General features: G+C 31.7%; 1 protein-coding gene across 1 annotated transcript in view; it reads right to left on the bottom strand.

Annotated features, from left to right (window-relative positions):
* Nucleotides 1-1,482, bottom strand: part of LOC105450368 (probable nuclear hormone receptor HR3) — a 104,342-nt gene extending 102,860 nt beyond the window's left edge. The window contains exon 1 of the mRNA XM_011690164.1: nt 259-1,482. Coding sequence (XP_011688466.1) covers nt 259-277 — 19 coding nt within the window. The 5' untranslated portion in view covers nt 278-1,482. The remainder of the gene's footprint in view (nt 1-258) is intronic.
* Between the last annotated feature and the right edge of the window lie 12,454 nt (nt 1,483-13,936).

Raw genomic sequence — 13,936 nt, 5'->3', positions numbered from 1 at the left:
ATTACGCCCGGAATAAGTATTATCGTAATATACTAATATTACACGCTCGCGAAAATATTTGACCGAGTAAAATTTTACGTAACAACTTGTGACATTTTATAATTGTTTTATAATTGCCTTTTCGCGTCATTATTATTAATAGAAATAAATTATCGCAATTAGAAAAATGTCTGTACTGTATCTTACAACACGTAGTCTGACGAGGTCTGACTTGAACACAAATCTTTTTCATAAACTGACTCATAATATGTCACTCACCTCTTATCGTGCTAGGCATCTTGTCCGAGATCGCATATCCTGGTATCCACAACGGCCGCCTCTCCCAAAAATCGCTCTTATCTCACCTCGACTCTCTCACTATCACCCACTAAGTAAATCTATTAATCACTAGATGCGCACGTGTTAAGATTCCCGTAGCTTCTGGTCCGTCTTTTCGTTCGATTTCTCACCGGTCATTCAATCGCATCCATATTCCTCCGTTTTTCACGGGATCACAAATCAAAGAACGCGCCTCCGCCACATAGCGATGTCGAGCGCCACGACGCTCGATGCAGGATCGATCAGGGCACTGTCCTCCACCTATGATTTCTCTGACTTTTATTCTCACACATTCGATATTATTCTTCCCTTTCTTCTCTGTAATTCGGCCGATCTCGGAGATACGAATTCTGACTGAGGTGGCCACGGTTCTATATTCCTTCAGGTTCTCCACACACAAAATCAAAAAGTTGACCCTTTTAATTAATTACTGAACACTAACTTGGTGAATTGTACGGTCACAAATTTTGTTTGCAGATCGTAAAATCAATTTTAAGTATCGATTTGGATTACAAATCGTTCGGAAGTGAGTTCGTCGCTCCTCGCGGATCCGTTTCCGCGTCGTCACTGCCGACAATGACGCTGCTGCCTTTGAAACCGGAACTGGCTCGATTACAATCGACAAATCGCAACAGCTGAATGAAAAGTCCAACGTAGATTGCGATCGAGTCTTTTGATCCTTCGCACTCGAGTCAATGTGATACGTTGTGCCGCGAAAGCTGAACCCGTTACTCCGATCCTTACTTGCTGTAATCACACTGTAATCCCAAATTTATACACTTGTAGTGCCCGATGAATTCTTGTCGTGATTAATTCTTTCCGTATAAGAACTATTTCTTGATGCAGTCATCCATCAGATATTATCTTTCTTCATCTTCTCATCCACGTGTCTTTCATCCTCTCCGGGAAGTTGGATCTTCACACACGCGATCAGGAGACGGCTCTCTCTCTCACTCTCCTCTTCAACGTCGGCACGGCTAATAAAACCGCCGCGGTCGGCCGCGATCACCCTTATCTCCCACTTTTTTTTTTGTTGGTACTGCCAGGTATCTTTAGACGATCGTTTTCGGAACTTTTTCTACCTCTTCCTATTTCCGTCTCCCTCGCGTGTTGCTATGCGCGACGTTACCGTTTTCCGTTCGGTTCTACCTGTACACCTTGAGGTTCGGCGGTGGTCCGGTGGTGGTAGCTGGTGAGTGACTCTACCGCAGAGATCCACAGGTGCTCGCGCACGGTGCCGCTCGTCATCGTACCCTCACCACCGTCGGCTGCCGCCGCCGCCGCCGCCGCCGTCGCCGCCACCGCCACCGCCACCGCCGCCGCCGCCGCCGCCGTCACCCTGCCCCCTCTACATGGGTTCACCGGTTCACTCTGCTGCCTCCACCACCGGTTCGTCGTCGTTCGCGTGCCCCTACCAGACAAGCGGTAGCATAAAGCGGACGGTCTTTCTTCATCCCCCACCAAAGTCTTCCTCTCTGTGGTCCTCTCCTTGTGTTTTTCCTCCTCTTTCTCCGTCCTCTTTGTGCCTCTCCGTCTTTTTTCGCCTCCTTTTTCATCCATTTTCTCAAGTCTTGCTCCCGCCCCCCTTCCCTCTATGTTTTCCTCATACTTTCATCTTCCGTCCTCTCGTCTTTCTATTTTTTTCTTTCTTCATGGCTTTCAACCTACGCTGATCTTCTTTTATTTTTCTTACGTCCACTTGCTTCTTTTCTTTCCCATTGGTTTCACGCACGTTTCGATATTGCTTTTTCTCCTTCTTTCTCCTTTTGTGTTACGTTCCTCTCTATTCTTTCATTTCCGTGTGGTTCTACCACTTCATTCTCTTCATCTTGAGGCCTCGCCGCCTCCGCTTTGCCGTGCACGCGGATCTCTTCCGTGACGAGAGTCACTCGGTCGCGCCGTTCACCGTTATTCGCCCGTAGGGTGCCACCCTCTTTAAGTCTGGTATCCTGCCGGATCCGGTGTGTATTGAGCACGCGGGAGCGGACTGATCAGAGATATTCAGATATATCAGATATTAGATTCTTAATATGTATTTAACAAAATAAGACAGCATAGTGATAAAGTTCAATGAGAAATCGATCTTATCATATTAAGCTATACTTTATAAACTTCTAGAGATTTGATTTAATTGGCCTATATAGACGTTATTAATAATTAGACTATAAGATTAAGTGAATAGACACAATTGTATGTACATTAAATAATTTTTTATTAAAACAGAATGTTATTAAATATTGTATTTAATTTATGTAATTAAATATTGTTTAAAAAACTTATATTAAAATATTTTAATATAAATTTATAATAATTTTGCTTTTGATTAGTTTTCTTATATATGTATTATAAGTATAAAGAATATGTGGGATATTTTTTTAATATGGAGTTTCAGTATTCGAAGAATTATAACGACATTGAAATCATGCACTCTGAAAGATGATTAATTGTCTCGTGTAGATTCCTCTTACAATTCCCGTTACGGATAATTTCGTCGTGAGAAAGTTTGAGAAGATTTATTACTTAATTTAACCTATTGTTGCAAGAAATTAATGTTTAAAAGAAAAAATATGTATGAACATTAAAATATATAATAAGCATTAAATTCTTATTAGGTCTAGCTAAAGAGAGAACTGTATGTAAGAACTTTATTCCAATAACTTTGAGATATTTGTGGAACATTTTTTATTGTTACAATACAATCGAAAGTAGATTGACTATATTGACTATATTTTCGTTAAAAATATATAATATGCGTTGAAAGTTATATGGAAAACTTTTCAAAAACATCAAAAATTACTTTAATAATAAATATATAAAAAACAATTAAAATAATATATTATTTTTTTTTTTTCTATGCATTGATGAAATCGTTTTGATATATTTTTAATAGATGTTAAAAGATGGATTTTAAGGTACCCGTACAGGTAATAATTGAATGGGTTTTGTGTCCGTATACGATAGGATCTGCGTAACCTACCTATTAGGAAACCATTTATATGAATAACGTTGAGTGAGAGAGGGAGAGAGGGAGAGAGAGAGAGAGAGAGAGAGAGAGAGAGAATGTTTCATGAAATGTATAAAACAAGATTGCCCAAAATTCACAAATTAATTGTACTTTTTAAATATATCTAATAATAAGATGTATACTTAGATTTAATTCAATTTAATAATTTGAAGTTAATAGTTAGTAAATTAGTTCAAATAGTTAGTAAAGTTAGTCAATTGTTGAAAACCACATTGTATATGCACAATAATATTGATTTTTAATATTTTTAATATTTTCTGAATTTATTTTTATAGTACTTCCCGTATTAAGAAGTAATCCCCCCTTCCTTATCTATTTTTCTTCAAGAAGACTAAATTTCATTTTTTATCCTCGAAGGTGTTTGATACTAGAAATATCAGAATGACGTAACAAAGAAGATATTTCAATGACAAAGGAGGGATCGAGATTTGCTGAAATCGATTCGTCGCGTCTTCCATACCCTTGAATGCGCGATTATCTCGAGCCCGAGGAATCGCTCGGACCGTGCCCGCGGTCGTCCGCTGGCCGAACGTGAATATTCCGATGGTCATTGACCTCAGGCCGGTCTTTGGCGCCAAACCCAAGGCTAGCCCGACTCTCGTAAAATGCTTGCTACCAGATATTTAGTTATAGATCTTCATAACCGTGCCTCGGCATTTTTTGAGGCTGAAAGCACAATGAATTTTCTAGCTGTTCGAGCATTCGCGTTAGTACGATGCTTCAATTCTTTTCCGATTTTATTTATCCATGTTCGCGCGAGGTATGCATTGATATCGATCGATTTTCGATATTGTCGATGTTGCATCGAGAGATTGCATGTGTAAATTGAAAATTTATTCGACGCTTAGACTATGCTGGTAATAGAATTTTATATATGTAAAATCGCTATTTATACCTTATCTTTTATATAGGTTAAAAAAATTAATACTTTCATTTTTTCGAGTATAAGAAAACAATTACATTACAGTAACTTGTTATTATTATTACGCGTTGTTTGCTGAATCTTTATATGCATTGAGAAAAAGTGTGGTATTTGTGATTATAATGATGATAAAATAATTATAGTGAGACGTTCCATTTACATAGTATATATTACTGTTATTTTATTGCATACATAGTATATATTACTGTTATTTAATTATATATTGCTGCTTTAATATGTTAATAATAATCATAATTATATGTATTCTACTAAACAAATGTATATTTGATACAAAAATGACTATACATTTTAGTTAATTTATGATAATTGCAACCTTTTTTTAGTGTGTGTGTCTTAAAAATAGTGAATAGTGAAAAAACATAATAAATAGTGAAAAAAAATCAGGTGATGTAAAAAAAACACAGCTGCTTTTAAAAAAGTTATGCAATAAGCAATTGCACATTTTTAAAAGAGAAAATATTAATTTTCAAGCTGACGGTTGCGTTGCCGATGGAGAATTTTCGATTTTTCTTGCGACCGACGTGGGTGCGTCGCCGATGTATGATGTTACCAGAAGCGACAATCGATTTGAGCCGCGCGCAACCCCACGGTAGCGAGTTGGCGGCGCGTTATTGGCGGATCTTTCACAGGAAAGTCTCATCGGGTCGTTCGAAGGTGAAGGTCTTCCTCTCTTTGATTCCGCTCTGGGTGCCGCCCGCGTTGGTTTCTTCTTTCGACCAGCGCGGTCGCTGGTCCTTTTATGCAAACGATGAATAAGGATCTTAATACGCGGTTAGTGCCTTAATTTTGTAGAAATATTCACACACAGCGCGTATAGATATATTCAAATTTATGAAACTCTCCCGTGGAGGGCCTACATATTTTATTGATAGCTTAAAATTCAATCACGCCGTCAGATTGAAGTGAGAATTTCTCGTGATCTCGAGATCTAACAATAATCCGTTTTTTGACATTTATCTCGATTGCAAATCTGGTTTGCAAAAGTTCAAGACATGCGCGTTGCAGAGACTCGCGTGCTCGAGAATCGCGTGTGGCAAAGGTATACATTTGTTTAAATACGAACGCGCGCGCGCGTGCGGAGCTCGCTCAAAATCGCGTTCGTGCGAAAGTTATGCCTCGTGCGAGATATGTGCATACGTTCATATAAACACGCCCGCAGCTATGCGATTGCAAGAGTTCTCCAAACAGCCGCGCTCATAAAGCTCGCTCCCCTCACGGACATGCGCGCACTGCACGGGGGCTATGCGCCGTTGAATCGGATCGCGCGCGCAAAACCTTGCTTCTCGCGCGAGTAGGCGTGCGGGAGAGCAAAGAGGAGAACGCCGGGCCGCAACCGCAGCACGGATGCCGCGTGAGCGAACGAGCGGCTCGCAACGGTAAAACGTAACCGTTGTGCCCCCGACTGCGAAAATTGTGATGAGGAGGAGCGGGCGGAAGGGGGAGGGAGGGGGGGCACGACTGCACGATGAGAGACGCGAGGGAGAGGAGGAGGGAGGCGAGAGATCGGCGATGTAACACATAGCGGTACAGCATCCCCACCGTCGGTGAAATCATCCTCGGGGTTCACGGACAGTCGTAATTCGTGGCTATCGCGCGTACGGAGCTCGTTTTTTAATTTTCCGTGGGATACCGTGACCGATAGGCTCGGGAACCGGTATTTTATGATAATATCGCGCTGTATAGAGCGCGGTAGAGCGCCGTTGAGCAATGATAATCTGTTTATTTCTCTTCGGTACGCCGCAACCGTGGTAACGTTTCAGATGTCAGCAGCACTTAGGCTTTGCTTTCTTTCTCTTTCTCTATAACTCTCTTTCAATATATACAATTTAAAAGTTCCAGAAGCTTTAAAGAATTTGTATTTTATGACTCGTATATTTTATGACAAATTTAATTTTGAACATATAATTTGACATAAAGAGAGCAAAAGGTAAAAGTTAATTGTAAAATCTTTGCATATAATGCAACTTTAAAAGAAGAATTTCTTAATTAATAAAACGTATGAGGAATTCTTTTGTTAATAAGAATAATATTTTTGAGAATCTTTTTAACAATGAGTTATATCACGTTAAATTTATTACTGTCAATTTTTGAGAAATTTTACACTCTAAAATTTTGTTATAATAAAAGCAATTAAAAAATTATTTTAATTGTTTTTATTATAATAAAATTATTATTTTATTAGATTCATTATTTGAATATGTATTTGAAGAAATTGATCTGTACTGTCTAAAGAGTTACGATATTTAGAGTTTAAGAGTTTAAGAGTTTAAGAGTTTAAGAGTTATTGATATATGTAAAGTATTTTGTAGAATGCTATGGCATTTTTTTATCATTTGCTTTTATTATAATTAAATCTGATATGTTACTTCGTTATAGAGTAAAAAATTTCTTCATTATTAATATTCTATCAAAATATGGAATCATTAAGCATTATTTTATAATCACATAGACATTTCATATCTTACATATTTATAATCACGATCTACTTCTTCTAACAATAAATCTAAAATTAATTAATACTTAAAAAAATTATTTTTAGTGTTTAACAGATTAATCTCTTTCTTATCGTACATAACCAGTTTATCGGTGTATGTGTCTGTAGAAATCGTAAAGTTACTGTTATAGGTATCCTTATTATGTTTTGTATTACGTTATAATCTTAATAAGTTTACGGTCAGAATTATTTCTTTTCTCACATCCTGATATTAATAACCGTTTCATATCGGGTCTCATGTTTCTAAAATGTTCAGATTTCTAAGAAAATTATTCTAAGATTCCAATATATACATAATTCCAATATAATTTCCAATATAATTATTTTAAAAATACTTTTTTGATATTATAAATAAAAGTAACACAGAAAAAGATACAAGTAATATCTATATCTATATTAGCAAAACAAATTAAATGTAATATTAAAAAGAACGATTAATTTTTTAAAAGAAAGCAGAATTTAGCTAAATATTATAAAATTGATAATCTCTTTTTTTCAACGGTAATTTTTAAATAGTAATAAAGAGCTATTAATCTGTTTTGAAGAAGTAATAAGAACTTTTTCAATTAAACGTTAAATAAAATAACGTTAGATAAACGTTAAATAAAAGAAGTTAGAAAACCAGAAAAAATCATATCCATTTTAGCCATAAATGACATCAGAGTGTTTCTTCCTAGAAAAATAATCTTTTCAACAATATAACTTAATAAAATTTTTTTTATGTAAATAAGTATATAAATAAACATATATAATTATATATAAAATACATCCATCTTTTCCACATTTTTTTTCTCTTGTATAATCTCCGTCCATATATGTATATAGAAATAGTAATAAAGAAATAAATTGTATTTAGGAAAATAATTTTTTAATTATTTTTTCCTACTAACCGTAAAATTGCGATTATATTACAGTATTTTACATATATTATATAGTATTCTATATATTACATTATACAGTATTAATTGTTATATATAATTTTTCTATTTGATTATTATATTTATATATTGCTACGTTAATAGAAAAGTGATACGTACAACAAGTAAAACTTTAACATTTTTAAGATTATATATTTTAATAATACAAAATTGACTTTAAAAACAAATATTTTTTAGAGAAAAACGACACATTTTTTTTTTATCTTTTCCTATTTATCGCTAAAAAACAAAAATTGTTGTCTGATTAAATTTATAATAGTTATTTATGTAAAAAAGACATTTTTTGAGTGATATACTTTATATATTTTTTAATGAAAACATTGGTGATAAAATAATTATAAAAAAACGTTGTACTTGAAATAATGCTATTTTATTTCATTTATAAGATAATTAAGTAAACAAGTTCCAATTTAGAATTTTATAAATGCTTTACTGAAGAGTTGCTAATTTTAAAATGTGTCACTTTTCTATCATAATGCAGTGGTATAATTATACGTGGAAAGAATTTTTGTTGAATTATTTAATATTTAGCTAAATAAATATCTGTGAAAATAGTTTTATTGGACTATTAAAATAATTTATGTTAAAAATTAAAATTGGTTGCTGGAATATCATAATTTTTTGCAGCATACTTGAGCGTGTTACATAATTATTTTGCTTATTCAACAAAGTAATTTTTAAATGCAGTTAATTTTAAATATTTCAGGAAAAGCATTCTTTTCGTGTATATAGACTTTTCTCCCTCACATTTTTAATTTTACTTTTTATACAAAAAAATTATTTTTTATTTCTTCCTATTATATTTTTCTTGTACATACGAACAAAAATGTTTGCAAAAGAAAGAAACCATATATTACCATATTTTATGTATGAATATATAAGTATTCTAAGTTCTTATATGTTTTCACCGGATATTAATGTCGTAAAAAGAAGTATCTAACGGTTGACCATGATCGAAGCAAAGTTAGCAAAGACGTGGGTTTGAGATATCGAAACTTCGAGGTGCTTCGCCCTATCACCGCCTAGTAACTTCGATGCTGTCGCCTTCGAGGTTCACGGTCGGTCGTTCGTGTCTATTGCTGTTACACGTTTACGATTACTTTGTGTCTATTTATAGCTTTCAGCACTCTTAAATAATGTTAACTTTCTAATAGAAATGCTGATTTTTTTGAACAGCATAATCTATAATGCTATCCATTATGTTTACTACTTATTGGCTATATCGAACAAATCTAAATTATATCATTATCAATATTAATATATATTAATAGCACATATATATTAATAACACAATTATTATAGTAATAAGAATTATTATTATAAACTACTAAAAATTGTCTAATATTGCCTGATATATAGAAAGTTTTATTATCCACATTTCCATCTAGAATGTAATTGTAAATATATATAAATTTTTTCTTTTTATTTAAAATTATATAAGTTTTACCTTTAGATTTGCACACTCAGGAAAAAATATATAGTGTAGCTATTAAAGTGACAGTTATACAAGTGTTGTATGTAGAATTAATGTATTGTACATAGTTGAAATAAACTAACGTGTATAGTAAAATGACTATATTTTATGGTTGCAATAATAACTTTAAAATAATTGATTCAACTATGTATACATTAATTTTATCAAATTCACTTGTATATTTATTATCTTCATATTATAGTTGCTACCACTATATGTTTTTTTCTTTGAGTGCGTATAGTTTTTATCTGTACATGATCTAAACATAATTAAACAATAACACAATAATGATTTGTCAGTTTTTAAATTTTTATTGATATTGACTTCAGTAAAATTTGTGCTTGCAAAAAATGGATAATAATAAAAAAGGATTCCCTGTTTTCGGAAGGGACCATGTCACTGACCATATAACATTTTTGCGTATACATACGTCGTTCTTCGTAAAGTTCACGGTCGGTCGTTTGTTCACTGTTCGTTCACCATTACGGACAGTTTACTTCCGTGCCGTATAATGAAATCTGTTTTATAAATTTTGTCTTATTTTCTCTTTGGCGATTTTTATCGAGAATTTTTCCTTTTATTGTTGTTCGAGTTGATATTCAACGAAATGATGTTGCAAATTACGAGATAAAATATGTATAATATGTAAAATATTTATAATTCCTTAATTATTGAGTATAAAAAAATTATCATATTGTTTGTCTTTATAATAAAATATTTATAATTCCGTAATTATTGAGCATAAAGAATTGTCGTATCTTTTATTTTTTAATATTCGCTATCTAAATTTAATAAATTAAAAACCAAAATACTTGGAAATTTTTTTGTATTAAAAAAAATTTTTAATTTTTACATTATTTCCATTTGTTTCTGTGTTTCATAACAGTATTCATCATTCGAGTATAATGAACGAGCAAGAGTACCGATACTTGCAAGTAACTCTAATCGAAATCGCCATACGCCCTGTAATTTCGGATGCGGTTGAACATCATGACGTGTTCGATTCTTTGAATCCATCCGAGAATTATATTCCGAACGGGACGCGCGAGATGAGAGAAGAAACTTGTGACGCCGAGAGAGAAGAGAGGAGGAGAGCTGTGACGCCCACGGCGATCAACGGTACATCGCACCCGCTTGTAATGCCTCGTACAGCAGCCGTATACGTGCGCCTCAGGTAATAAGTCCGTACGTAAATATGTAAATCTTCTAGTGCCTTGTGTGTACTACATGCACATCGCGGTTCGTTTTTCGCGAAGTCAAAAACGCAGGATATCAACAACTTTCTTTTACTCATTGCACTTCCTTTTATTCATAATACCGTAACATATGATAAAACCATTACAATCGTAATACATAAAATTTTGTTTTATATTTTATGTATTTTATTTTCTTTTTTACAATTAAATATACGTATTTTATAATCTTATACTATTATCTTATGTTTATTATTTTTTATTAATTTTTTTTGGAGAGAGAGAGAGACAGAGAGAGAGAGAGAGAGAGAGAGAGAGAGAGAGAGAGAAAATAACAAAAGAGTTTAGATATCTTCATGTAGGAGTTTTAGCATTTTAGATATCGTTAAAATAGAAAAGTTTTTTAAAATAAAATGATATTGGTAAAGTATTTTAATATCTAATATTTTTTTCATTTTTAGAGTAAAATATAAAAAATAAATATTTTTAATATTATATGGATAGTTGCATTTGCATATTTTAAGTACATATATATCATTTTATGAAGTTATAAATTAGTATTTATAGAGTTTAAAATATTATATAGCTTTGTTATTATCCTTAAATTTATTTTTTTTAAATTTAGTATTTTATTTTAATTTTTTTAAATAATTAAATACATTATTTTGTTACAAAAGTAAATTATATATATGTAATATGTGAATGTATGTGAATGTTTACAATGGTGCTCAAGTTCGAGGATTGCTATATGGATTAGTCATCTCTTTACAGAAAATGTCTAGGAAAGATCTTTTCTTATAACCGACGCGCCATCGACCAAATAACGAAAGAAAGATCCTGATTGTATGTATGTACTTATACTTGGAGAAGGTAATGGAACTATTACCTTCTGTCGTGTTTGTACATTCTATTTTACCGACATTGGAGATCTTATTATTTGATGTTAATACAAACTGTGCAATATTTTTCTTTAATTATTTCCTTATAAATAAAATATGATATATTATTATCAATAATCTTTTAATTTACAATTAATTCTAAATATCTTTGAAGATGAAATTATATTTTTATAAACTGCACAAGAAGAATTATTATTATAACTAAATTATGATTTAATTACTTATTACACATAATTATACAAAATATAAATTATTATAAACTTTAATTATTTTTAACATTAGTGTGACAATCGAGATCGTGGCAAGTTCAAACAAGCAACATGAGAAACACCAAATACTTTAAAGCGAATTTTGGGACTTAATAATAATATTTTTTGTGTGAATCTCACAATTTCCAGTTAAAGTAAACTGCGCGTTAAGAATATTGTTTTGAAACACATATGTGTTGTCAATTTTTTATAATATTTTTTAATGCATAAATTATTATTACGTTAATTATTAATAATAAACGAGCGCAAACGTGACGTAACAAACAGCTATACACTGGTCTGTTGTGGCAGAGATTCGGGTTTAATTCCCGGCAGACTCAATGAATTTTCATATGCTCGCATCTCCTCTCCGGAGGTTCTGACAATAATTATTATTTCAGTCAATAACTATTGTTCTGGCAATAATATCGAGAGAGTTTTCTTTGCCTCGTAAACTTCTTTAAAAAACAATTACCATTCGATTTTAAACTGTAGATCCCAGAAAAATCTTAAACATTTACACCTTCTAAATGTTTCATAAACAACAATTTGAGCTGATGATTTAATTAAAACAATTGCTGACAAACAGTCAGCTCAAATTGATATTTAAAATATTTAAAAATTGTAAATGTAAAATTGGAAATTTTTTATACTTTGTGGTTAATATGTTAACTTGTTATTGGAAATATCTAATATTATTAACACATATTATATTTTTAGTTTCATAATTTGTTCTAGTAATTGATCTGGTATTTGATCATCTGTAAATAATAATAAATTATTAAAAATAGTGATGATATATTAAAGATTTTTTTTTTAATAGATAAATGATAGAGATCCATTTTTATCACTTTAATTTACCATTTAATCTCATAATGTCAGGCGTAATATAACTTACCAAAACCTTACTCAAATTTAAATATATAATAAATTCTTAAAATAACATTTCACTATCAAGAACATTCATCATCGTCTTTGAACTTTTGTTTGATACATCAAGCTCTTTATTGTCATATAAAGTGTTAAAATTCTTTTGCATAAGACAAATATTATTATAAGTTAAATCAATATAACTTCTCTGTGAATCGTAACAATCCATTGGAAGTTTATCCAAGAAAAAATTTTTATGTAAGAACATTTATGAATATATAAATATATGTAATTATACACAAAATATGCCTATATAATGTCCATATTAAATTCTTTTGTGAAATTTCTGTTTGATGTAAGAAAAGTAATAATAATAATAATGAGGAGACATAAAAAATAAAAGTCAAGTTTAAAGAATAAGAAAAAATTGATTCATATATAATTATGTATACATCTATAATTAAAACTATAAATAAGATTATACCTATCTAGGTATATACGATTTGTATATACGTAATTTTCCTCATTCTTTTGTAAAAAACAATGTATATTTTTTGAATGTTTTTAAGGAATGCAGTGAAATCGTCGATATCATACCAGTAGAAAAGATCATACAGAGAGATAGCTTGTTAATTTTTTTACAATATTCTGCCATAGTGATATTGCACAACGGAGAATATTTTAACAGTGGCATGATACGATTTTATCCATTTCCTGTATTTAATGTTTAATCAAAATGGATAAGTAAATGCCATAGAAGTCTCCCGAATCAAAATTAATCAAATTATCGTATACACGAATAACTCTGTGTGTTTTTGTGTATATCTTGATTTCTTGTCCAATTTAATAAACTCACAAAATAAATTTATGCATAATTTTATTATTACGATCGTAATATATAAATTATTTTATTTAATTTTTATTATGTTATCTACAAAAATAAGAAATATTAAATAATCAGTATACTTTGCCAAAATACACTGCGCAAAAAAATTATGTCATAGAAAAATTTTGAGTAAAAATTGGTCAACTTTGGTTAACGGTAACTCCGCGAAAAATTATCGTAAAATGATGAACTTTTTTTCAAATAAAAACTTGAAATCTCTACTTTAAGGAACTGTGAGTCGATTTTAAATTTAATGCACCCTGTGGCTTTAAACTCTTAAATTTGAGAGCATGCCACACTGAAAATTGCAAAGTTTGAACGAATGCACGGACTTGCTAAAATTTTTCTTGGAGATGCGGTTTCCAGCATCATAAAGTTGGAATCTTTCTCTTTAATTTGAAAAAAAAAACAAGTCGCTACGATTTTTTTTCACAAAGTTACAGCATTTTGAAGTAACCCTTGTATTTTTCTTATGTATGTTCGGCATTGTGCACCCGATGTGCACTATAGGTAGGCTGACGATCGATCGGATTTTGCACACCGTGTGTACACCCACAGAAAAGATTGCTGTATCTAATGCTAATATTCTTCCTTGTATCATAAAATAAGATTGATATAGGGACAACCATAATTATTGTTGAAAGAAGA

Source organism: Wasmannia auropunctata, unplaced genomic scaffold, assembly GCF_000956235.1.
Source record: "Wasmannia auropunctata unplaced genomic scaffold, wasmannia.A_1.0 LD336062.1, whole genome shotgun sequence".
Classification (NCBI taxonomy): Eukaryota; Metazoa; Arthropoda; class Insecta; order Hymenoptera; family Formicidae; genus Wasmannia; species Wasmannia auropunctata.
The sequence above is the reverse complement of the archived record's forward strand: the minus strand, read 5'-3'. Positions and strand labels throughout refer to the sequence as shown.